At 50.2% G+C, this 26,406-nt stretch overlaps 1 protein-coding gene across 6 annotated transcripts in view; it reads right to left on the reverse strand.

Annotated features, from left to right (window-relative positions):
- AGRN (agrin) overlaps window positions 1-26,406 on the reverse strand; it is a 145,791-nt gene that overhangs the window by 85,607 nt on the left and 33,778 nt on the right. For 3 of the 6 annotated variants that reach the window (XM_064525508.1, XM_064525506.1, XM_064525504.1), the window contains exon 3: window positions 4,194-4,214. The exons of the other annotated variants lie outside the window; for them this stretch is intronic. In XM_064525508.1, the coding sequence (XP_064381578.1) occupies window positions 4,194-4,214 (21 nt within the window). The remainder of the gene's footprint in view (window positions 1-4,193; window positions 4,215-26,406) is intronic. 6 annotated transcript variants of the gene reach the window in all.

Genomic DNA, 26,406 nt, shown 5'->3' on the forward strand with positions numbered 1-26,406 from the left:
ATCAAGGCGAGAAACTCCCTCCAAAAGCCAGGAGGCAAGCTGTAAAGAGTGCAACGCTGCTCACAGCATCTTGACAGATGTGATGTGAGCGCACAGGGCGGAGAGGATTACAGCAGAACACGAGGGTGGCGGGCGAGGGAAGCCTTTCCCCTGCCGGAGAACAAACAAGCCTTCCAAAAACCTTCAGCAGCCTAAAGCCTGCCCTGGGTGTCTGTTTCTGAGCTAACTTCTTCCTGTGGCTACTGTCCCCCTGAGCTGGCATCAACCCCTTCCACTAGAGGAATGGGAGCCTTGCCTGACTGTTGGACTGGCTGAGAATGAACCATCCAAGCATACAGCCTCTCTTCCTCTCTGTCTGCTAACTGACTTGGCTGAGCTAGCAAGAGAGACTTCTGACAACTCTTTCCCAAACCCACACCAGTTGCTTTGAAAGCTGATGTAAACTAACTCATCTGCAACAGGGTGCGAGTATCAGCTGGTGTTGTAGAGTTCCTAAAGGGTATGATAGCATGTCGGGAGAAAGGAGAGAAACAAGCAGGAATAAGCAGCTGAAAACAAGCGATGAAACAAATGGCTCATTTCTGGAGCAAACACCAAACAGGCTAAAATTAGCACATATTCCTGGCACTCCAGATACCTTCCCATAGATAAAGCAGCTGTCACCTGAGTGCTTCTAGACAATGAATGACATCCTTCAGCAACGAGCAGCTGTTTGCCTCACACCAGGACCATTCAAAAGTGCTGAAATTAGGGTACTGCCAATAACCTCATACAGGCCTCAGAGTCCTACAGCCATACCAGCAAAGGCAACTGGTGAGAGAACAAGTCAGATGCCAGCAAGAATCAGCCATGCAGAGAACTTGAAAGTAGAGGTGTGTGCACCACAATGCCTCCATTTCTGCACACCCAGCCCAGCGCTCAAGGAGTTGAATAGTTACAGTAAGGGTGATACAGAAATGGCCAGCATATACTCAGTGTAAAGGCAGAGACTCACTGACAGCAGGAACATCTCTGTTAGCCAGTGCCAGCTTTGTGAAGTGCTGTGGGCAGAGGTAGTGGTAGGAGCAGCATTCATAAATGGGCTCACTGGCCTTTAGCTAGAGCTGCTGTAGAGAGCTGGAGCTGAACAAAGTGGCAAGAGGCAGCCTAGCAGCTCTCTGCCACTTCTCCCCACCTAGGGCTCTGCAGGGGAGCGGAGAGTTCCCCAAGGGTTCAGCCAGTTAGGCTCACCCTGATCATTAGCCCAAGCCGTGAGCTGCATTACACCAACCACATGCCCTCATTCCACCTCTCCAGCCATAGGAGAAGAACCTGCACCCTTGAGCGATGCAGCTGTGCCAGTGCCAGCTCTGGCCATTGCAGAAGGGAGCAAAGCTCCAGCGACACCCTGCTTTTGCAGCGGAGCAGCTCTGAGACAATCGCTGTGTTGTGGCTGTGTGCAGCACTCACTACAGACAAAAGCACTGGCCCCAGGCCTTGGTCCAAGCAGTCTGGTGCAGCTGCCAAAATGGAGTAGCTCCTAGCGGCTGGCCTCAGAGCTTTGTTAACTGCTTCCCATAAACCAGACAAACCACAAGAACCGCAGAGCGGTGTGAGACAGGCCTCCTAGGAATGCACAGAGCCAGACGTTACCAACAAGGCGAGAGGTGACAAAATGATTCCCTCCTGCTTTCTCCACCACCAGCAGCATGCAAGGACACACAGCCTGCCACCCAGCTTCATGGTGGTGCTGCTCAGACCCAGTGCAGGCCACTTCCTCAGGGAGAACAAAGTGCTGCTGAGTTATGCAACAGTGTGGAAAGAAGAGAGCACAAGTACATCACTAGGAAGGACGAAAGAAACACGCCCAGCCAAAATGTGTGCTTGCCATGCCCTCAGGGAGGAGCGGAGCACTCTGCAGTTTGGCCGGGAAGGCAGGGAGAGCTGTAGGAGCGAGCCTATGGGAAGTAGGGGAAGGGAATGGTAGCCTATTGTCTGAACAACTAAGGTCCTGCTCGGACATCACCCACCAGCACTGCAAAAAGAGGCTTGTATGTTTGATGGGAACATTGCGGGGGGACAGGCCGCCCCAGGAACCCAGACACCTTTTTATCTCCCAACAGGTTGGCTAGGAGAGAGGAAAGCAGGCCGCATCCAGTTATTGTGCCGCCAACCACGTATAGCTGTGAATAGAACACTAATGCCAGCGTTGCGAGTGGTGAACAGAATCCTGCCGGTCCTCCTGAGCATATCGGGACTGCATGCCACAGAGAGGAGGAGCCAGCACCCAAGAGGAGAGCAGAACAGTTCTCCTGCTGCAACGTAAAAGAACTCTATTCATGCCACATCTCCTGGCTGCTTGAGCCGAGGGAAGCGCTAGCCAGCAGGGGATGCTGCAGGCTAGGATAGCTCCTCTCCCTGCTCCCTGTGCATGCACAGAGGGGCCCAGGGTCCAGGCCAGGAGTAGGCAGTTTTCAACAAAACTTCTGTGTCCTTCTGTTCCCACTCTAGTGCTTTTACAGCAAAGGCACGTTTCCAAGCAAACCCTTAGCCTACCCCTCCCAATCTGCACAAAACAAACTGTATATTGTACATAACAAGGGGCACAAAATGGGGGAAAAGTACAGTAGAAGTAGCTTTAAACAGTTCACAAGCCACAGCTAATCCAGCCCTGGTTTAACTCCCTTTTCCTGTGTTTGGTGGGGTTTGATGCAGTCAGCCACAATGCCTGGATCATGGCTAGCTTGGCTGCTACAGCTCTGTCCCAGCCCATATCACAGTAAGCAGCCGCCTGTTTATTCAACCATGTATGCAGGTGAGCAGTGAAATGAAAGGCCTCAGGATGACACAAAGGGGGCAGAGGAGCAGTCCCAAAGTCCAAGTCGGTACATAGCAGCATTTGGATACCTCTGCACCCAGCCACATCCCTACAAGCAGAGGACAGCTGCCTGTTCACGGCAAACAAAGGCAATGCCAGCACCCAGCGTGTGGGAGAGGGGGCAGCAGCACAGGGAGACACTCTGTTCACCCTATCCTCCAGCCCCAGCGGACCGTGCCAGCCGGCAGATGTGCACAAAGGTTCATGTGGGCAAGGGGAGGGGTGAGATGAGCTGCCAGCTCCAACCACATGCCAGACGCCTTCCTCACATACTCTCCATATCTGCAGCCACCAAACAAAGCAGCCGCCTATGAGACTCCCAGGATGCTAGGATTCCCAGCACCAGGGATCACAGGGAAGTGGGCACCCAGCCAGACTGAAGCCAGTTACACTGCACACCCTTCCCTTGACCTCTGAGTGTTGTTCTCATAAGCCAGCCAGCCCGCCCACCCAGGGGCACATGCAGAGTTTGTTTTAATGACTAGGATTCACTGTTTAAAACAACTGTCCACGTGGATGACAGCTGGGGAAGAGACGATCCACTAATGATACAGTGCAGAGCAGATGAGACTGGTGTTCTCTGGAAATGAGAAGGCAGAAAGGATCAGAGAAGCAGGGACAGGGACACCTTGGGGACATTGACCTGTGTCCGCACTTCACTTGCTTTTGCTAAAAAGATGCCCAGAGGAGCTTTCTGCAGAGTGTTTTCCTCATACCTGCAGTTTCACAGCCCAACAGGGGAGGTAACATTGCCTCTGCCCTTTGCCTCGTGGCAGCAATGCTTCTCCCTCAATCATTAGTTACAGCAGGCGTAGCACATGCCATGAAACTCCAAGGCCAAGTCAATGAGCAAAACTGCCAATTTTACCTCCAGTATGATTTAGAACAGGGCTCTCCCCCACCCTTCCCAGGGGGCTGGTGAAGATGAGAGGCTGAGGATGGAGTTGGATATGAGACAAGCACTAGGTGACAGATGTTCTTAGATCACAGTTTTGCACCCACAGCATTCCAGAGGCTCAGTGCCACAGTGCCCGTCACTTGCTTTTTGCACAGCGTCAATCCAATTGAGCCCAGGCAATAGTATTAGGCTGGAGAGAGCATCCAAGGCAAAGCAGTTTCTCAAACTGTGATCTAACAGCAGTAGCTCCCTCTGAGGTGTGTGCATGCTCTGCAGCCAAGAAGCTACAGTAACGGGTGAGCCTGTACCCACCTCCAGAAGGTTCCTATTGCTCCAGCACATCCTAGGTGGATGGAAAATGACTGGAACTAGCCAGTGAGTTTGATGGTGGATGGAAAAAAACAAAATGGGATTTTTGCATGACACACCACCACTTACCAGCAAGAAGCTTCCTATGTTCTTTAGAAAACAAGGGAAGGGGAGGAAAAAAAGGAAAGAATAAAACAGTTAGAACAACAAAACACAGCCAATCCAAAGCTTTCCTATCCTCCCCCAAGCTCCCTCCTCCAGTGGTCCACCATCAAAACTAACTGAGGCAGTTTCTATCCGCCTCTTCCAGCCCATACCGAGCACTAGCTCCCGGATCACCCTGAAGAATTGCTTCCGGGATGCTGGCGTACATGCCTTGGGATGGATGCTTTGTCCTTCACCCAGCAATCTTAATACCTCACAGGGAGGAAGCAGGAAAGAGAGACTAGTACCCCAGTACAGAGAAGCTCATAGGGCCAGAACCACGCAACAGACACAGCCACTTTGCTACATGTAACAGGCCTCCAAGAGGTGGCATGACCCAAGGACTGATATGCAGAGCCATGCCTCCAGAGAGCCATACGCAGTCCAGAGCTGGGTACAGCAGGCTGTGAATGAATGGGTGCAAAGGGGGCACTGTGCCTGTCACTGCCACCATGTCTTTGCAACATGCTAATGGTTTCCCCAATAAAACCACCCCAGTACTTCTGGCAGTAGCCTTCATTCTGGGAGCATCACTTGCCCTCTCCAAGTTTGTTCCCATCCCCACCTTCTAGTCCACTGATTTAGACAATGTTTTTCATGGCATGTATGGACTCTCAAAACCTGCAGACATCCAGAAAGTAGTAGAATCCTGAGGTTCCTGATGATATTGTGCATTACTGTAGTCAAAATCATACACAACCCAACAGGTGAGAAACGGAGAGCCACAAAATGAAAACACTGAATACATGCAAACTGTAACAACAAAAACCCTGTCAGGAACATCTCTGCCTGACAGTGCACTATCAGCTACACAACCCAAGTATGCTGGGCTAGATAAAGTGGTTGATTTCATCCATGAAGAAGCCTGCACTCTTTCATTACACAGACAGCTGAAGAAAGTCCTGGAAAGCCTAACAAGTGTAGCCAACAACTCAGGAACCAACATGCTAACTGTACAGGCATAACTGTTAAACCTCACAGACTGTCAAGCTGATATCCTGATTTTCCTGAAACCAAACTCGTGATTTTTAAATCCTCAGGAGTTGGTGGAGCTAAGCTAAGCAATTCCCCATATGGGCTACCAAGCAGCAGATATTTCCCATTTGACTTAGCAGGGCACATTCTTCTATGAAACTTCCTTTACCACTGCAGCTTGATACTTCCTATCCAATGCATCACCTGGGCCTAAACTACCCTTTAAAGTCTAGGGGACCAGGGCACAAGATAAAACAAAGTCCCCAATGGATATGATGAAAGAGAAGATTGACAGTTAAATAGCTGAACATTTTAATAGTTATTGTCTGTAGTTTATTTATTTGCAACGGATCTGTGGCAGCAGAGACATCCTGAAAACATTATAGCATTGATTTTAGAGGCCTGTAGAGATAGGGGCTATTATACAGTATCTCTTGTGACCCTCTTCACAGGCAGGTCTGTGTCCCACCATGATGTGGGCATCTCCTAGTCTGAAATACATCTCTTTCAACCTGCGCCCTGTTCTTCCAACTACCCAGAGTGCTATGTCTCCTCCCAGGACTGCACACTAGCTACTTGATGAAGAGCAGGGTGCAGATTGGAGCACTCTTCTTGTGTGCTTTTCCTCAGACTGGACTCTCAAAGGCTGTTGGCCAAGGACGCAGGGCCCCAAGGGAAGCAGGAAGGCCAGATGGGGGGGATGCAGGGGACAGAGGTAGGTGACTCACCAGGAAGGGGGGGAAAGGAGCATGCTAGGCCACAAGGCAGAGGAAGCACAGAGGAGGAAGAAGGCAAAAACACAGGTGGAACAGAGCGCCTTACCCGCTGCTGTGATACCTGGGCTGAGAGGCACTGCGACCTCCCACGTACTCTGCAAGTAATATTAGCAGCCGCTCGCACAATGGGCTGTGGGACATGGGTAATGCGACACTGTGAAGAGTCCTGACAGCTCACTGAGACTATTAGGGGAAAAACAAAGTGAGCATTGAAGGCTGGAGCCGGCTCCACGCCAAGGAAATGACGTGCAGCTCTCTCCATTGGCAACCAGGAACCCTCTCAGCTATAAGCTGCTAGGGGATGCAGGGAAGAAAGGGAGGGGGGCAAAACAGCTTAAAAATATCCCAGAGCAGCACAGTTATTTTGGGATTTAAATTTATAAAAAGAGGAAGAAAACAGAAATGAAAGCCAAGATTCTGTGGCCAGCTCTGGTGCAGATGAAATGTTAGTGTCTAATGGCAGCACTCCCTTCTTTTACCCAGACATCTCTAAATTAAAATGATGTGGCTTATGCCATCTCTATCGCACTCCTTTGTCACCTTGCAGAAGAGATGAGCCTCTGGGCCCTGGAACAGCATGGCCTGGCATTGCTGGAGACCAGGGAATGGAGCCCACATCTTCCTGCTCTGCTGCTCCCTTGTGAATGGCAGGAGAACCTCATCTTGCAGAGACAGCACCTCTAAGGATCCCTGTTGCAAAGGCGAAGGCATCCTGCAGTAGCAAGATGGTTGGGATAGACTTCATTTTGTCAGTGTGCAGAGAGGGGTCAGAGGCTTTTCCTGGAGCATCCAGATACAGCAGCCTGGGGGACAAGACGTGCTTGGGGTTACTGCAAAGCTGTCTGCTTGCCATATTTTGGGGAATTCAACTTTATCATTATCCCTCATCAAGGGAAAGAATATAAATGCCCAGGTCAGGAGAGAGGCAGTCACTGCAGGGAACAGGGTGTGGATGGTCATTGTCAGGCACTGCACCATCTGGAGGACATTTCCATCGAGCAGAGGCGTTCTGAAGTCCCCAGCCTTTGCTGGGCTGGTGCAAGGCAGCTCTCCCAGCCCAGCCCGTTCACCTCAGGCACCATGGCGGAGAGCCAGCAACTGCCTGGCAGCAGCCACCACACAACATTCGGTTACACATCACTATTACTATACACACAGCATTTCTTACGCAGCAATCCCCAACTGCTTTGCAACAGTCAGGTCCCCCAGCCTGAGCAGTGCAACCTTGATGTGCCAGGGGAGCCCTCCCTCTGGCAGGGCACTCTGCATCATCACTCCCTCACACACCTGGAGGATGGTCCAGGTCACACAGCCTTCTACACACACACAGATCAAGTGACTAGCCCAAGGCCACTGAGTGATCCACTGGCTGTGGGATATCAGGGCCTTCACAACTCTGGTTTGGTGCAGTTTAGTCAGGGCTCTTTCCCTGAATACTCATGTGAACTCCTAGGAAAACCTGTTACTCTATCAGGACTTCTACCAGCTCAGAATGCTGGTGCTGAGTATTCCCAACTGAAAGGCTGACCCCTGGGCTAGTGGGAGACAACCTCGAAATGCCTCTTGGAGGCTAAACTACTGACAAATTGTAACAACGACAAAAACCAACACAGCAAGGCACTCCCGAAGAACCACCTTTTCTTTGAGGCAGCCTTGTGGCTGCTACAGACACATGCCGTTAGCAGATAAAGGGCACCCTCAGATCCAGCTAGGGCTCTGTGCTTGGTAATAAAGTGTCACTGCCTGCCCAGCTCCTTAGCAACTGAAGCTTGCACACGCAGGTATCAAATCTGGTGGTCACTGGGCCTGTAACAGTAGTTCCCTTTTTAGAATCCAGGGGAAAGCCAAAGGGAGACAGCAATAAAGAGAGAAGATGAAGTTGCCTGACCAAGAACACTAGTGCCACCAATTTCAAGAAAACAGGAATTCTAGCTCTGGAAGCACCAGGACAAGAGACATGAATGGTGCTCCAGGTCCCACCTGGCTGCCTCAGCAGCAGAACAACAAGAAAGGACACGTATGACCACCTCTGGGAGAGAGTCAGTACTCCTGTGAGTGCTGCTAGCTCCAGTTTACAGATGGGGAATGGAGTCCCAGAAAGGTTAAGAGACTTGCCTGAAATGGGGAGTTTCACCTTGTATTAGGACAGGAAATTAAGACCAGTGCAAAGTCTTAAGCTGGCAACCCTAACTGCAGCTTGAACTCTACTCTTCCCTGCCAGCAGGGAAGGGATTGTGAGCATAAGGCTGAATATATGCAATTAGACCCAGGGGGATAAAAGACAACAGCATGCTCAGAGACACCGCAAGGGCAAACACATCCACTTGGGCTGGTGTTGCCACAGCAAGACTGAACACTTGACCCCATGGAGCCAGAAGTCACTGTGACTCACAGAGGACTCCAAGCTGAATGCAGCACGGATTGCTCTTCTCAGCAGCAGCCGCCCACACACCATTGCTTCAGTGCTAACTCTACCAGATGGAGTCCTGGCCACCATAACATGTTCCCACACACGGTGACCTGAAGAGCTGCCCTCTACCTCCACCCGTCAGCTTCTTCTCCTCCTCCCCGAGGCTTCGGAGATCACACCAGACCAGCAGGCTGCACACGTTCTCCTTCTCATTTTTAGAACAAAAGTGTAATTGAGACAAGTAGCCCCAGAGCCTGACCTGCCTTTCAACTCCAAAAGATTTAACTATGCTTTGATTTTCCCTTCATCATGCTTTGGCTCAATGAAGTAGCTGCTAACATCAAGAAGGGGAAAGTAAGTTTACTATAATACTCATTAAATTAAAAAAAAAAAAAAAAAGAGGGGAGAGTGGGAGGCTCTATTCCAAGGTCAGGCACTCAACTGTGGAAAGTATTCCTGAACAGAAACATATTCTGAGCAGGGGAACATACCTGTATTTGGCAGAGAAGAAAACACAGAGCAGGAAACTAGCATTCATACTGTGCTTGGGAGTACAGACCAGACATGCAGCTATGGCCCAGAACAAAGCAACCCTATCTCTCCACAGTCCACGTGTTTTGACTTAGTTCATCCACGGGGTTGGGACTACTTCATGAAAAGTGGCTTAAGCAAGCCTAAGCACAGCTATTGCAAGGCCAGAAATATCTCCTATTTAACAACTCCATTCCTGAAACACTTGACCAACACTTATGCCAGACCATTTCCCTACCGTTCAAGTCGGAGCTTAAGCTAGACACATGGGCAAGTCACAGCATGAGCCATCACGCAACTCCGTGAGACCAGAGTGACTCTTTCTGTCCCCGATTCCTCCACAACCAGCCATAGGCAGACACAAGGTTTGAGCCCAGCTCCTGCCCAAGAACTAAGGGCTACTGGGCCAGGCCATGGGAAGAGGCAGAGGACCTCCTCTATGCCAGCACCCCTGGGTCTGCATTGCAGAGAGCAGTTGGACCCACGCATGTTGGCCAGGCCCTTCACCTCCGTATCCTGCAAATCACTTGGCCAGTGGGTTTCAGCACCCCTCCATCTCCATGTGAACCAAGGTAGCTCCAGTCATCAGCTGAATGCATGGGGAGCTCATTAGAGTCTAAGATGCTTTGAGATGCCAGCCTAAAGTGATATAAAGAACTCACTGAGGCAAGCAGTCCTCTGGCAAATCCCTGTTTGCAGCTTCCAACATGCAGAGGAGACCCTGTAACTTAGCCTTGCAGAAAGAAGGCCACTAACTGAACAAGGACACAACCCCCTGGCAATACCAAGGGCAGAGCGCTTTTTCCTGTGTGTTTTACTTCAAGGCAGCCTGATGGGAGCCTCTGCTACAGCCATGAAGACACTGTGTCAGTGAACAGGACCCCACAGCAGGCAACGGACAGCTCCGCAGCTAAGCCACTGAAATACACAAGTACCAAAAATCAACATCAGGTACAGCTCCCTGCAACTTGGGAGGACACAACGGGTGGATGCTGCTGGGGGAGATCCAGCTCCCACACTGCAGTCCACATGTACTCTGTCTAGCTTCATCACACAACTATGTACCCAAGGGAAGAAACTGGCCTGCCTGCACAGCTGAAGGATGGGATGAACCAGGCCCCAGCTCCTAGCCAGGAAGGCTCTGTAATGGATCCCAGGAAACCGGCAACTTGGTGTTTTCTTTGCCCTCAGGGTAATACCCTCTGATAAGCTTGCCAGTACGATCCAAATTGTACTGTCTCATTCCCAAGGAAACGAGCCAAGGGTTCCCACGCCACCTTCCTGCTGTTCAGTGCATAAAAGCAACACAGACTTCCTGAAATCCCTCTCTCCCTGACCCTCCTTACTGTTTCTCTGCATCCTGCTCCAAGGCCACACTGCACTGAGATAACAAGGCAATTTGCTGCCAAAAATAGCAGCCAGAGGGGCCCAGGATCAACACAAATCTGCATTCAGAGACATGGCTTGAATGGTCAGTAATAGAAGATGAAGGTCTTTCACCTAGGTTTACCTAATCCATGTAAAGCCAGTGTGGGATCTCTAGAGGAGTTCAGGGACTAGTTACCAATGTCCCACTGAGAGTCAGTGGCACTTCAGCATCTGCCTTTCAGCCATGATGGGCTGGCACTGCCAGGAACCTAGCAATCAGGCAGGTTGACAGCTCACAGAAACCAGCTTCTGGGAGCCCAGCAGGAGCAGACAGGCCAGGTGCACCTTCAAAGTCCAGCAACTGAGACTGGTGGATGGAAGAAGCCAGAATAGCCAGAGACAGTTTCTGTCAGTTTAGCATTAAATCTGCACACAAATGAAACCCAAGCAATCTCATACTGTAAAAAGGAAAATATCTCAATTTTCTTTGCAACTGGCACTTAATGCAGAAATTTTCTTAAGTCTGGGGCATCCAGACATCCTTGCTCTTGTAAATTACACACTAATTAAACACATTACACTCTCTCAAAAAACATATCAATCAATTGGCACATGATCAGCATCCAATAATTGCTGCTGCTGCTGAAATTCAACCTTCCTGGAAAAGTGCAATTTTGTATGTTAATTGTTTAGGTTTGGGACATGAAATGGGAGCTAATGAGAGGTCCAATTGCTGCCTTGGGAAGAGAGTGCTGTTGAAGGAAAAAGAGGAGGCAGGGATTTTTCCCCCTTCCTCCATTCCCAAGCTCTGCAGAACAGCCCCCAAAACACAGCCAGAATTGAAACCAGCTGTGTAGGAAGTGTCTCATTAGCAGTAACTGCTTTGCAAGGATTTGAGGTTTCCCCTCTATTCCACCACCATGCCCTTTTAAGAAGCTGCCATGGGTTGGGGAACAGGACTTGGTGGTTGGAGGAGCTGGGGAGAGGACAAGGGAGAGTATCTGTTACACTAACATTTTTATTGAAGTCAGGGAAAGTTTTCTCAGATAGGGCTGGCTGCAGGCATCTGCCCAGCAAGCACCAGTGGATCACCACTCCAGCAGATTAAGCTGAAAAAAGCTCAGCATCTCAAGCCCTCTTGAGTGCAGCTCATCATGGCCAAATGATTCGTGAAATAGCCTCATGATTAGCTTCCACCCTCCCTACCTCCAGAAAGGGGAGAATAGGCACGAGATGCTCTAGGCCAGGAACAAGTCTCCTTCCCCCACAACTCAGAACTGATTAGCAGGTCTGGCAGGGATTCTTATCTTCCCTTACCCCCACCATCCACACTTATAGTTTAACCTGTGAAGTGATTTTTCTTTGACTATAGGACTGAGCCCAGAACAGATCAAAGCCAAAGACACAAATAAGAACAGGTCAATTAGGTCCTCACACAGAATTATGGAGCCATTTCTGTTCCCTTGTGTGCACCCTCTCCTTGCTTCAAGTTCTGAGAGACCTGTAACAGCAAAGCAGGGACAGCCATGACCCCCCACCAGGGACTGGTTACACAGACTGGATGAGACCTGAGATGCCCCATTGTCAGCCCTTGGCCTCTCTGGCTCTGTGGCATCAAGTGCCAATGTTTTTCCCGTGCTGCACAAGTTTCCTGCATCAGGTGAGAACTTAAGACTATTCATTTTACTAAATCATCCCTTTGCCCTTGTGCCAAATTTCAACTTCTGACAAAGCGGTAGCTTTTATTTGAAGATGCACAGGCTGATTTACAGCAGACAGCATCATCAGAACTCTCCCTTCCTCCATCTCACACAGCACTAGCTTTGATCAAACCTCAGAAACCCAGAGGGGAAACGGACAGTGGTTAAACAGCCAGTATACCCACCCAGCCTCTTCTCTCTCCTCTCTTTCCATATCCACACAATCTCATCTCTTGCCTTTTTTGCAAGCTCTGTAGCCAGGGCATTTGTACGGCCCACAGCACTTTGGGGTCCAGAGCCAGGATCTCCTCTTGGGAGTACAGACTTTCTATGGATAGCAAGCACCTACTTGCAACCTACTCCTGAGCTCAGAGAGGATGGAGCTGGCAGCCAGATCTGCAGCCCTCCCAGGGACTTGTTTTATTATTTTGAGAAACAAAACCTTGGACAGCTGTACCCCTGTGCTCTGATCCCGCAACAGTATCATTCCCCGTATTTATCCCTTAGCAAGAAGAACAAGCCATGAGGATACAAAGCTAAACAGAAAGAGACCTTACACGCTACACACAACACTGCCAGTGGCAAAGCATTTCACCACCTAGCCAGAGATAGATGGGAAAGGCTGTGCCCTAAGCAGTTTCCCTGTCCCTACACTGGGAGTGCTGTGAGGAACCCACGATTCCAGCTGGGTTATAGTCCTGTTTGGAGACTTACTATAGGACCACTCTTTCCCCCAATTTCTTTCTCCAGTCTATGCAAGACAAAGGACCCACTCTTTGCTAGGAATAAAATAAATGCAACAGCCCTTTTCAGTAGCCACCCGGGAAAGAGAGAAAGAACAATTTAAGTGTCAGGAATGTCGTGGAATAGTCATCCACATTATTTTTGGTGAGACGAACATAATTGAGAGCCTACAAGCTTCCCTTCTTCCTTGGGCTCCTTTCTCAAGTCCCTTTAGCATGCTGTATCCCCTCTCCCCTCCCAACTCCAGCAGAGCTCAGATTGCAGTCTCCAGGGCTAAGACAATAGCTGCTTATGTTCTAAAACAGCACTGCTTTCTGGGAAGACAGCCAGGCCTGGCAGCTCTCAGCAGCAGGGAATAAAAGATGTATTTATGCTGCAGAGCCCCTCTGCACCAGTGGGGCACCCTCAAAGGGAGGCCAGGCATCAGCCTGCTGGGGATCAGAAACAGAACTGCAGACAAATGCCCCAGGCTTAGCAAGAGAAGAGAGTGAGGAAGAGCCCAGAACCAAGAAGGGAGAGAGCTTCTCGCTCAAAGTGAGCTGTGCAACCAGCAGCAAGCAAGGCCCTTAGGCATAGGCAGATGCACAGGAGCCCTCTCCAAGAGCCCAGGGAGGACCACAACCACAGTGCATCAGGCTGCTCAAGTCAGTGGGAACTGAGGATGCCTCGAGCATCAGGGCCAGTCAGAGCAGGAGGAAGGGTCATGGCAGGGGCAAGGACAGAGTAACCACCAAGAACAAGCTGGATTTCAGCAGGGCCCACCTACACACGAACAGGAGCATCTCCGACTGTAGTGGGATTGCCTCCAATCCATGGAGGGAAACAGGTGCAGGAGGAAGGAAGGCAACCCTGCATTTCCCCAGCCATTTCTTTGTGCTTGCCACTGTCAAGCCTGAGAAAACAATCCAAAGGGATTTCCTTGAAGTGGGGCACTTCAAATGCCTGTACAGTGGGCTGGATACTAAGAGGTGTCTATAGCTCCCTCTATAATTCAGCTGGAGAAGCATGGGATCCCCAGCCTTCAGGCTCTATGGAGGTCTTAGTGGTACCCAAGCACCCACAGCAGCAAATCAGACCACCTTGCAAAGCCCTGACAGTTTGAATGCGATTCTGATGGTTTCACACCTTGCATATAGCTAGGCAGGAGGCAGTTAAACCCCACACCCATCCCCTTCACCATCACAGCCACTCCCACAGGCTCCAGCCTCAGCTGCGGTAAGGCAGTGGGGTGGGAAACCCACCAAGATACAGAGACATACCCAGTTGCTTGTTGCCCTTTGCAGAAAGGTCCAGGCTTCAGCAGGTACAAAGCCACTGGCAGCTATCACACTTAGTACAAGCAATGCCCCAGGTCAAATCTGCTCTTCCTAGGCTAAAAATATGGAATGCATTTCTCAGGCCATGACTGTGCTCCTTACCTTCACTTGACATCCAGGGACATGTAATTGAGTGGTCTCAGGGCACACCTGTCCTGCTTGCTGCTAACAGAGGCACCATACAGAACAGGTTAGGCTAAAAGCACACAGAGCCTTCCCACATGGCCAACTTTCTGGACTGAGCAGTAACTGCAGCTGCCCAATACATCTCCTACCCTCACGCCCTTGACAACACTTTAGTTTTGCCCCAGTGGGCTGTTTTTGTACCTCTACCACGCCCCAAGCAATACATAATTCATTTCCTGATATCCTCCCTCCTCAGCACTGCTGTCAGATGCAATAACCAACAGTGTCTTTAAAGCATCCATGTTTTACCTCAATAGAACAAAATGCAAATCAATAAATCTTAAAAACAGAAACAACGACAACAAAGCCCACTGGCCTCTTATTTTCCTTTCTTTTTATGAAGCTTTAAAGTTGCTTTTGCACTGCCCTGAATAATTGAAGTTAACATGAAAATTTAAAGTCTTTCAAGATTTCATTAACATTCATGCTGTCTCCCTTTGGAGAATTGTCATTGCCAGAGTCCCATGTAGGGCAGACTGCACAAGCAGCTGCCTCCACTCACAGCATTTAACTCCATTCTCTCTGGCTAAAGAAAACTCACTTTTAATTGTTTAGGAGAGATCCTGAAATAACATCCTTCACTGCTCCCCATCAGCCTACTCCTCCCACTTTCACCCAATTCCAGCACAAATCCTGCATTAACCCTATCTCCTTTAACTTGTTCAAGCTCAACCATTTCCCTAACGCTCCTGCTATGGGCTGCTGAGACAGGGGAAGAATAGCAAGATAATTGACGCCTGTACTGAACTAGTGAGGCAGCCCCCTCAACCTTTTCTTCACACTAGGTAGGTTTAAGTGTCCTCCCTTCCCAGCTAATTCTACTCTGCATCATGTAGCTCCACTGGCAGGCACAGCACTTCAGATTAATGAGGTCTTACATCTCCTGACAGGAGGGAGGATACAAATAAATCCTCCAGCATAAGCCACTCTCTACTAGAGGGAGGTGAGTGGACCTGCTCCTCAAGGGCAGCTCTACTATCCTGGTCCCTTTCCGGATCTGTTGTGCTGGTGGTCATCGTCCTTCTCAGAGACATGAGCTTTGAGGAGCCATGGCTCTGACAGGGGGCAATAACTGCAGCACTGCAGGAATACCTGAGCTAAACAGGATCCCACTGCAACAGGAAGGAAGAGCGATCACACCTTGGGGTGGGCGAGTGGGGAAAAGAAGGACTTGTAAGAAACTACAGAGGGTAATCCTGCACTTGGCAAATGCATTGTTTCCACAACAAAGCAGTGAAGGGCTTAGTTCTCTGTAACCATCAACCTCAGGAGGCAGCAGCCCATCTTCTTCATAACAGGAAACTATCAAATCAATTAAAGTTTTTCATGAAGAGAGCAACCCTGGAACAGGAAACCCAAGACAAATTGCAACATTTTTAGAAATATGTATTTGAAAATTGCAAGACCCCAGATTGTCTTTAAGAAGCCAAATTGTGGCCCTGGGTTAGATCAGTCTAGAAACACACAATGAAAAGGGAAGAGACAGGAAAAACACTGAAGGCTAGAGCCGGTGTTATTGCTCTTATAAAATCATGCAGAGGATATTAAATCCTATTGGGCTTTTCTGTGAGAATTGGTTTAACAGCAGTATCAGTAGCTGCCAGGCCATTGCCCAGAACACTGTTCTCCTGCTGAATTCCAGGGGAGAGGGGAGAGGGGAGAGGGGAGAGGGGAGAGGGGAGAGGGGAGAGGGGAGAGGGGAGAGGGGAGAGGGGAGAGGGGAGAGGGGAGAGGGGAGAGGGGAGAGGGGAGAGGGGAGAGGGGAGAGGGGAGAGGGGAGAGGGGAGAGGGGAGAGGGGAGAGGGGAGAGGGGAGAGGGGAGAGGGGAGAGGGGAGAGGGGAGAGGGGAGAGGGGAGAGGGGAGAGGGGAGAGGGGAGAGGGGAGAGGGGAGAGGGGAGAGGGGAGAGGGGAGAGGGGAGAGGGGAGAGGGGAGAGGGGAGAGGGGAGAGGGGAGAGGGGAGAGGGGAGAGGGGAGAGGGGAGAGGGGAGAGGGGAGAGGGGAGAGGGTTAGTTAGTTTTGAACAGCCTCTATAAATCCTGTCCATTTTAACCACAGTCAAACCCATACAGGTTTTGCTTCCAGGAGGAAACCTGCACTGACCATTAACCTCACGCCTTCCTTTTAGCATAAGCTGACCCTTTTTTCGTCTTGGTAAAAGAACAAGCAGGCACCACAGAATAGACATGTGCTCCAAAAAGCTCCCTGCAGCAATGCTAGCACTGAGTTTTCACTTTTCCATGCTCTCATTCCACCTCTCTTGTGGGGAAAACCATTGCTACTCCAGGTGCAAGAAGAGCCAGGGCAGAGGCTGAGGTCTCAGCTCTCAGTGCACACAGCAGGGCTAATGCATTCCCTATTCTGGGAACATGTAACGACAACCAAAGTACAGTAGTCATATGCAGTGGTTAGGGCCAAGGCCTAGAACTATGGCACAAATCCAGGTTCAGGACACCAGGCAAAAGACAGAAGGCCAAGGTCAACAGGTCCCACCATAAATATAGGTGCTGCAGCTGATGGCCTACCACCCACCAGGGTGTTTGCACCCAGAGTCATCAGTGCTCCACCAAAATGACTTGCTTCCCCTAGGCCGCGAGCTGAAGGAAACTCAGGCCCTAGCACAATCCTGTGAAGGGTAAGAAACAGTTCTCCAGGGAACCTGATTTCCTCACATGGCTCCACACCAAGGGCAGACCACAGGATTCCCAGCAGTGAAGTTTAATGAAGGACTTGCAGCTACCCACTTCAAGGCTTTAGAGATAAAGTGTGTGTGTGTGGGGGGGGAGATTAAATAAAACCCATTAAAAACTGCCTCCCTTGCTTTCCCTAAGTGACCATACTGCCTGTGGTTCAAAGCAAAATCCTGAGAGTGTCCCATGGCTCTAGGTCCCTTCTGCTTCAAAGTTGTGCAGCTCTCAGCATTTCCTCTTGCCTGGCCCCAACGTGAACTTCTGCAGAACTTCTGTAAAATTCCCAAGGCTCTGCATCATTTCAGTCTGCAAGAGGGCCAGAACAACAAGCTGGGTCCCTTATAGGATTCTGGAGCTTTAGCTGTCCTAGCAGGAAGCTGAGAAAGCCAGGAGTTTTTCTAACAGATTCAAAACCAAACATAAAAGAAAAGCTCAATCCATCCATAATGGGTGTCTGATTTGGGCTTCTGGTCCCAGTAACTACAGTGTAGGAGCACCAAGAAACCAGTCCTGTCACCCTTACCAGGATGGAAAGCATCTCTGCCAACTCTGGCTGGTGGTGCAGAGACGTGGGAGAGAAAAGGACAGCCCTGAGTTTAAAGTGTTCCAGGTAATCTAAACTCCAACTTTATGATCCCACTGATGCCCAGTTAAGAAGCTGATACTCAGATATGATCACATCCCCCTTCTGCAAAACTGAAATTTGTTACTTGTATTCTGCCTATAAAGAGGAGAAAGGGGCAGGGGCAGTTTCCTTTACGACAGTGGATAGATGGGACAAACTATTTTTTACTCTCCCTCCCCACATGCTTTGCTCACCCCTGCCATCTGCACAGAGGCGCTTCCTCCACACCAAAAAAGCCCTTCAAGCACCCCAACACACACGCTGCTGGCTGGGCTAGTGACTGCCCAGGAACAGGCTGATCCAAGTAATAAACCACCCACGCACACGTACTCCATTCCCTTGAAGCTGTAAAAGTTCCCGCCACACAAGGCATCCTTGTATGTCAAGACCAAATGTGTCCCAGCCTCCCCTGCTCCACTTTCAGTCCAAGAAAGGAAGAAATAAACGCTGTTCTTACCTAGTAACGAATAATCCGGAATCCACAGGGAGAAGCAGCACATGCAAGAAAAAGAGCAAAAATAGTTGGTCAGACTGGAGCAAACTATGCCCCATATCCTTGCCAAACAGACCCAGCCTGGCTCACTCTTCCCTGGGTAACATGTAGGCTGGTTTCTCCTGGCTGTGGAGAGAAGCTCTCTGAGCTTGGGGTAAGGGAGAGGTCACTGTGCTCCACCATCTCTCGTCTCACTTCTCATCCCCTGCTTGAGTGGTTCCCCACCCCACGTTCACTCACCTACTGGAAACCTGCAGCCCCCACACAACAGCAGCCGAATTAATTGCTCAACTGCCCTGCAAAGCACCATGTGTCAGCTGCCCCCAATTCCAAGTGAGAGAAACGGTGTGGATCACAGTCCCTATTAAGAACAGCCTAGACACAGGACGCGGAGAAACCCTGACCCCTGCAGATCTGCAGGGACTCCAGCAGAAGGCAGAGAAGCATCACCAGTGGGGCGGAGGATAGCAGAGTCCCCTGTTTGCTGCCATGCTGCTGACAAGTCGCTCAGCACTGTGCAAGCACTGAGCAGGCCAGATGCCAGCAGAACAAGGCTGTGCAGCACTGCAGAGTCCCAGGGCTGGAAGCAGCCTAAGCTGCACACACCACACTCCACTTCTTGCCACACTTGCCTCCTCTCCCTCTGTCCTACAGCAAAAATTAGCCCAACAAGGGGGAAAGCAGACAGATCAAGCAGCAGAAGAATCTGATGCACTGGACTTTCACCAGGAAGGGGAGATACCTGAGCCAGCTGAGCGAGAAAGGAAGTGCCTGCTAAGCGCATGAAGAGAACATATATGCAGTGGCAGGGAACAGGCACAGTGAGGTGGGGAGCACAGATAGGCGAAATCAGTTAGTATGCAATGTGAAACAAGTCACATGCCCCATGGCAAAAGGATCCGACTGACAAAGAAATATCCAAGTAACATATATCAGGAGCTCTGTCAGCATGGAGGGGGTGTTGCCAGGGGGACAGCCCAGAACACACAGCAGGCAAAGGATGCATACACAGAGGGCATGGGGTGGAAGAAGACGGCAATGAACTTCTTTTCTTGCAACTCCCCTCATGCTAGTTTTCCACAAAGCCTCAGCGCTTCTCTGTGCTGAAGCCTTCAGGATGCATTCTGCAATCCAGCAGAGAGGAGATTAAATAGAATCTTGGCAGAGAGGAAAGATTAAAAAAGCAAACAGATTCTCCTGCCTTGACCAGCCCAGGTCAGTCTGCTACATGTGACCATGTGCACCAGGCATCTAGCTCATAAGGCAAATACTAGCTGGACCTCCAAAGGCTGTTGCCTACAGTTCATTTATCACCTCTTCGCCCTACAAAACCTCCAACGTCTGTTGCATAAATCACAGAGCAGTCTCTTTTCTCCTCTGATGTAATGGATATACCAGAAATTCTCTCTGGGGGAAATCACAATTATTACAAGTGTCTTATTCTGCAATTCCCTCTGGGATCAGATGGACGAATCTCAGGAGACTTGAGGGAGCCAATAAAGTACAATCAGCTGAAGGAGCTGAAAGCCGGAAATCAGTGCTGGCTCATGCTGCAGCAGTCCCATTCCCGTTTTAATCTCTTAAGTGGGCTGCAGTAATGCTCCCAGCACAGAGACCAGGTCATGCAGCTGAAGTCACCTGGATGGCAAGCTGGGCAAGGAACCAGGGCTGGAGGAGTCCCAATACCTCTACCAGCACACAGCATGCCTCAGAAAGCTATCTCTCTGCTTAAATCTGGGTAAGGAGGAGGCATGCACAGGGCAAGAGTCTCATCTGAGGCTGCCTAAGGATATAAATGCTGGAAATAAGAAAGGTGTACTGCTGATACAACACAGCAGCTTGCTCTTGATACACATTACCACCTCCATGTCCAGCATTGGCATAGAAAGCAACGGGAATGAACACAGTCCTTGAGTTAATTGCACAGACAAACAAAAATGGAGAACTCAGTCCCATCCTTGCTGAGCCCCAATTAAGTAGTTTTGAACCCTGCTAAATTCACATCCCCTTGCCATCCTTTTTGGGTGACTACATATTTCTCGGCTGCTCTTCCGAAGAAGCAGTGTCCTGTGTCCAGGACAAAGCATATCCCTACTTTGCCTAGCTGCAAAGATGCGTGCAGACTGGCAGCTCCCCCTCCCTACAGAAGCAGGACAGACTCAGATTAACTGTTTCTTGAAGAAAGGCAAGATCTGGGACCCTGAACAGCTCCGGAAACACGGCACCAGCAGATGCTCCCCCGTGCTTAATCGAGGGGCTAAGCCACAAGGTGGCCCAGCTGTTTTCTGTTTACAACTCTAATCCTTTCCAGATGTGAAGCATAGGAGCCAAGGATGGGCTGTGATGCAGTGTAACGCCAGTGCTGGAAACAGGCCTTGGAGCAGGTGCTCTGCCAGCCACAGACCTGGCCGCAGGGAGGACCAGCCTGCCTATATGCCAGCTCAACCTTCACAGCCCATGTCCTGGCCCGCAGGCACCTGCATCCTAGAGCTGGTTTGCAGAGGAAGAATTTACTATGGGAATAGCTAAACTTTTCTCCCCTCTCTCCTTGCTTAGCTGTTGCCCTTGGAGCTCTGCCAGCTGAAAGGGCTGCTCTGTTCTCATGGAGTCAGGGACTGCAAACACCCCCTCCTGTCCTGCCCTCACCCTCTGTCTCAGCTCTGTGAGCTTCCTTAAAAGAAGTCATTCCTTGACTCCAGAGTTGTGGCAGAAAAGGGGGAACAATCTTTGGACATGATTCTATTCACAAGACCACTTACCCACTATGTGGTAAATCCATGCATTTACAAATAGTGAAACCATCTGAGAGGGTACAATCCACGTGCTGGGAACACAGGGGTGCTTCCAGGCCAAAATCGGTCTGTCCGGGCAATGCTGCAGCAAGAATATGCTCTAGCGCAGGTGTTTTGTGCCATCCTAATGGCCAGCCTGCCCCCTTTGGACTAGATTAATTCCACTCCATTTTAAAGTAAAATGTTTAAGTAGAGAGTGTCATTCTCATAGCTTCCCTCCTCAAGGAACAGACACACGCCCCCCCCCCCCCCCCGAGGGTGCCAAGACTGAAATGGAGGTTAAAGACGCCTAACCCCAGAGATGGCTGTGCTCCGAAATTCAGGACTTCCCTTAAAGCAGTGTGGTGGACAGGACAAACTCAGAGAGCAGGTAGAAGTGACAAAGTAAATTGCCTAGAAGGGCACAGGGAGTAGTAGGCCAGTGGAAACAAGAGTCGCATATCCATAGCACATATCCTGGCTCTTGTAGCAAGGGAGTGGGCATCTCTCCCAAAGCAGCAAGGCCAAAAGGGCAGCAAGGGCCTAGTGGAGTAGGGAAACAGCAGCAAACAGCTGCTGCCAATGCTCCAGACAGCAAGGGTTGCCAAGGCTGCTGGGCTCTGTATATGCAGCAACAACCTTTGAAGTCATGGCAGAGGAATGTGCCCTGCTCCTCTCAGCCAAGGCAGGGCAGGAAAGACCACACTCCTGCAGCCGCCTCTCCACTCCTCACCTACTGCCATCTCCACATTGCAGAGAAATGTGGGACTACACTCTATCATGTTTTTTGGAAGTGAGCAACAGCAGGCCAGAAGGAGCCAGCTGTGACCATGAAGCACCCTGTCCTATAAACACTGACCTCCCAGGAGTACAAGCTCTTGAGAGTTGAAGGCCACTGCCCACTATACCGGCAAGGTTATGTGACTTGGCCTAATGACCCCAGGCAATTTCTGTTCCCTCTCCAGTCCCATGATTTTCACTTTAAGCTGTTCTGAAAATCCCATCACTGGGGGAGGGACTCCTCTGCACATTTCCTAGCACAAAGCTCGCTTTATTGATTGAGTCCATGAGCTCTATCTCAACAAATTCCAAAAAATTTTGGGTGTTGATTCACATGTAGGCAGTTTTCTGCCTGTAAACAATTATTTCTGCATTTTGACACCCCCATACAGTAGTCAGACCATCTGTCCGAACTGCAAGTCCATTAACTGGTGTTAAACTGCAATTAGCTGTGGCTGCAGAGTTAGTGCTAGGATTAGTTTGAAACGACCACCAAACCCCTGACATGCACACACAAGTTTAAGATGCAGCTGAAGTGAAATAACAGAGCCAATTACCTGTCCCCCATAGACATTAAGTGCCACATAGATCCCACACCCTCATCGTGCAACTTTCAAAGCCATAGGTTTGACTTTGCCTGTCCCTGTGACCAAAACTCCCACACAGTGGAGCCAATCGGTTCCCAGCCCAATTGAAATCGGCATCCAGCATAACCCCCAGATCTCCCACATCATACACAGGCCTGATTCCTGTAACAGGTCAGTGCTATAGTGGACAGTTTCCAGCCATACTCCAGGGCAAAGAATTTAAGATGTTAAGATGTAAGACACACTAGATTTACTGTGAAGGGAAAGCCTTTAATGTGAAACAGGCTTCAAGTAAGTGCCAGCTTCTTTTAAATTAATCCTCACATAAACATCACCACACTGCTAGAGATCTGGCTGTCACTCAGGAGGAGAGTGGCAGTGATGGTAGCACTTATAAAGACATCTCGGTGCAGATTCCCAACCACATCAACTGTTAAGGGGTTGCTAATTATATGAGCTGGAGTAAAAGGTGTACAGGTAAATACGGTCAGAGGTAATGGTATTTCACATCCCATCTTGTGGGCACTACAGGTGTGCGGAGAGGCAGGAACCCACCTTCACATGCTGCACACAAGCCTGGTGCAATAAAGCCATTTCTGCCAAGGACCCTCGGCAATACATTTGTACGAACCACAATCGCTCTGTGAATGATGTGCCACACTGAGCAGCCCACTTGGTAGAACTGGGAACAGAACCCAGGAGTCCTGACTCACCAAGCACCACTTGTAACCGCTAGCCCAACCGCCTCTGCTTAACAGCAGGGAGAAAAGCCGAGAAAAACCTTTGAGAGCAGAAAGACTGATCCTCCTTGCTGCCCACTACAGGACAAGGTAGGATCAAGGACAGAGCAGCAGAACCCACTCCCACGCGCAGCCAGAGCTGTGCTGATGGTTCGCACTTCCTGTCCCCCACCTCCCGAGACCAAGCCCAAAGCTGCCTCCCTATTCTCTCCAGAATAAGGCTAGCAAGTGGGAACTACATCTGCTGGGCCCAGCTGCTCACTCCCGTGCCTACCAGCCCCAGAGGAAGGCAGCCGGACCCCCAAAAGGAACCGTGACTACACCAGAAAGACCACCTCCTTCCTCTACAGTGCAGTGCAGAAGCCCAAAGAACATCCGGAAGGAGGGAAAGAGAACTCCTTCAGATACACAGATTATTTCCCATGCAAAGCTCAGCTTGCTGTCAGCAGAAGCCATTGTATACACCAGACTCTGTCAAAGGCCTCTCTGCAGGGCTGCCCCCCTGCAGAGAGAGTGATGCATCTCTCCAGTTCAGATAGGAGCGGTGTGGTCCTGCTAACAGCAGGTGCTCTGTGCTCAGACCTGGCACCCTTCCACAGCTGGCTGCTGTGTCCTTCCTCCTTCCCTGGTGCATACCACCCCACACAGCTCCTGGCAGCATGCATCTCCCCAAGGAAGGGAATCACCAGTCCTCCCTCCCTGTTCTGTTCTTGAGAACTGAGAGAGAAAAGTGGAATCTACCGCATAAAAGCCACACTAGTGTAACCGCTCAGCACGCAAAGGTAAGTAAAAAGCACCCTCATTTATTTCTCTTCTCTTAGCCTGAGCTGAAACAGGCTCCCAGCAAAGATGATCTGCAGTTTTTCCACTGTTTTCCTGCTGTACAGTTTGTAGCAGGATGACCAGTAGAGCACAAGTCCCAGAGATGGATGAAGGACAGGAGTCTTCCTGTGCACAGCCCTATCCTGGGTGCAAGGGAGAGCAAGGGACTCACACGGCCTGTTAAAACCAATGATGACAGGGTGAGCGCTGGGTATACCCGCCTCCTTCCTGTGATTAACTCCACTAAGCAGGTTGCAAGATGAATCCCAAATGTGAGCAGAGCCCATAGGTGAGGAGGAGCTGTAAACAGGTTATGTCTCCATATCCCTACTGTTGCAATCCTGCTTGCTAAGGGAAGTGGCCAAGGTGAAAAAGCCTCTGCCAACACTCAGCATGTCCCACCTCAGTGCTGGTCAGCCAGTACCTCAGAGAGAAGCCTGGCCTTTGTTCCAGCACCCACAGCTCTCAACTCCATCTATGTCCAGAGTAAAGGACATGCAGAGCAAGAGACAGGCCTCCTCATAGCTCTCATGGTAGCTCAGCCTTCCCACACAGACACAGAGCCCCACCTTTAAGATCAGGGGCTGGAGCCAGACATTCCCCCGGTAGATCCCTTGCTGCATGGAGTAGTGCACTCGCTGCAGAATAGCCCATGCTCCCCCACTACAAGCCTCCTGCTTTCATTTCCAGGGCAGAGCACTAGCCTTTGAAAGGCAGGACTCCTCCCTGCATCCCACCTGAGCCCCTGCTAGCACATCCAGGATTTGGTCAAAGCAAGGAAGAAGCAGAGCTAAGCTCACTAGGGCTAAGCATCCAATTCAAACAGGTAAAGCAATGTTAGTTACACCCAGGCAGCCAGGCATCCTGGCACACTCCACAAGGCAGGGATAGCATATAGATAAGCCACCAGCACATTGCCAGGTGAGAATGATTTGAGTCAGTAAATCTGTGGAGAAAAGGACACAGCTGAGCAGGGCTGGTTTGTTCCTCCTTCATGGGAGGAGATAGAGGAATAAGCAGGATTGGAGAGTGAGTCCATGCAACACTGGTTTTGGGGAAGGAAAGAAATCAGGCTTCTTTGGTAATGCTTGCAGTTTTAGACACTGTTTTATGTGCTCAAGGCCCTTCACAAGCCAGCCACGTTCAAGTGCCCTGGATGTGGACTCTAACCGTTCCCTATGCAGTGATACTTCATAGGCAAGAACCTCCTGCAACACAATGAGGGCTCAGAACAAAGCAGTGCACTTCTGAAGGTGCAGGGCCACCTCTTCCAGCTGAGCAACGCACTAAGCCCCACAGCTCTGCTGGCAGGGAACTGTGCTCCCTTTCTCCTTCAAGGCATGAGCCACTGCCTTCCCAGGCCAGAGATCCCAACAGCAGCATGGCCTGGGAGCTCTCTGCAGCAAGAGATCCTGTTCCAGGCAGAGGCAGACAAATCCAAAGTCTGCAAGTAGGCAGCAGTGTGAAAGGAAAGATTCCTACCCTCTGCAGCTGAATACTTGCAACATGTGAAGTTGGAGTGCAGACCTCTGGGTTGAGGAAAGAAGTTTCCACTACTGGAAAGCAGAGCAAAAGGCCCAAAATACACATGAATGAGCCAGCCAGCCACTGGGAAGTAAAGAGTCCTGGAGTCGTATTTTTTCTTGTTGTGACAGATGCAGTGACGGGAGATCCCTAGGGGCTGGAAGCTCACTGGTCGAGTTCACAGGGCAGGGATTCCAGCCCACACCGCTGCTTCCCTTCATTCACCAGCAGAAAAACACCAACTCGCTCACGAGATCGACTTCCGGGGTCAGCACTTAACCAAAGGGTTCCCACGCCTGGGGACAAGGCAGGGACATCCAGAATCCTTGGTTTGGGGAAGAAGGGAGCGTTTTAATCACACACTCCTCTTTCTGGAGAGGCTTAACCAACAGCTAAAGGCAAGTTTAACCGTTTGAGTTAAGACAGAGCCACATGACTTCTGGTGCGACCACAAAGCACAAGACTCATTCAGGGAGTAGAAAACTGAGCACCCAGATGCTACTGACTTGTTAATTGGGAACTTTGCACTTTTAACACCTGCACAGCAGCCAAGCTCCCGACTCAGCATAGGTTGCTAATGTTCAGGAAGTTGTGGTGGCCAGCTCCAATACCTTGGGATGGGAGACACTGACATGCAGCCTGGACCTTGGTGATACACCTCACGCACCAAGGAGACTGGTGAAGAAGAACAAAAGGGATAAACACATTAAATTCCCACCCACCACACGTACCATGATTCGGACACAGCCAGCCACAGCCATCTGGGTAGGCAGCACAGCCAAAAGAGGCTTAAAATAGAAGGAGAGGATACAACCAGCCTTTCGCATTCAGAGACAATTTGCCCACAAGCCTACAGCAACATGAGCTGTCTGGCTGCCATCTTCAAGCATCTCTTTCATTTTCCTCCACCCTTCTGGTCACTCTCACCTAGGCAGGATCATAAGAGCTCAGCCTGAAGCAAGCATATGGGAAAGATGAGCTAATTCCAGATAGACTTGCAGCTCCTACATTGAGCCCTGCACTACAGTAGCACTTAGCTAGGCATGGTGTGAAGTAAGATGAATTTACATTAGATGCACTCAACGTAGAGAGCAAGACTGC

The sequence above is a fragment of the Dromaius novaehollandiae genome, chromosome 24 (assembly GCF_036370855.1).
Source record: "Dromaius novaehollandiae isolate bDroNov1 chromosome 24, bDroNov1.hap1, whole genome shotgun sequence".
NCBI classification, from domain to species: Eukaryota; Metazoa; Chordata; class Aves; order Casuariiformes; family Dromaiidae; genus Dromaius; species Dromaius novaehollandiae.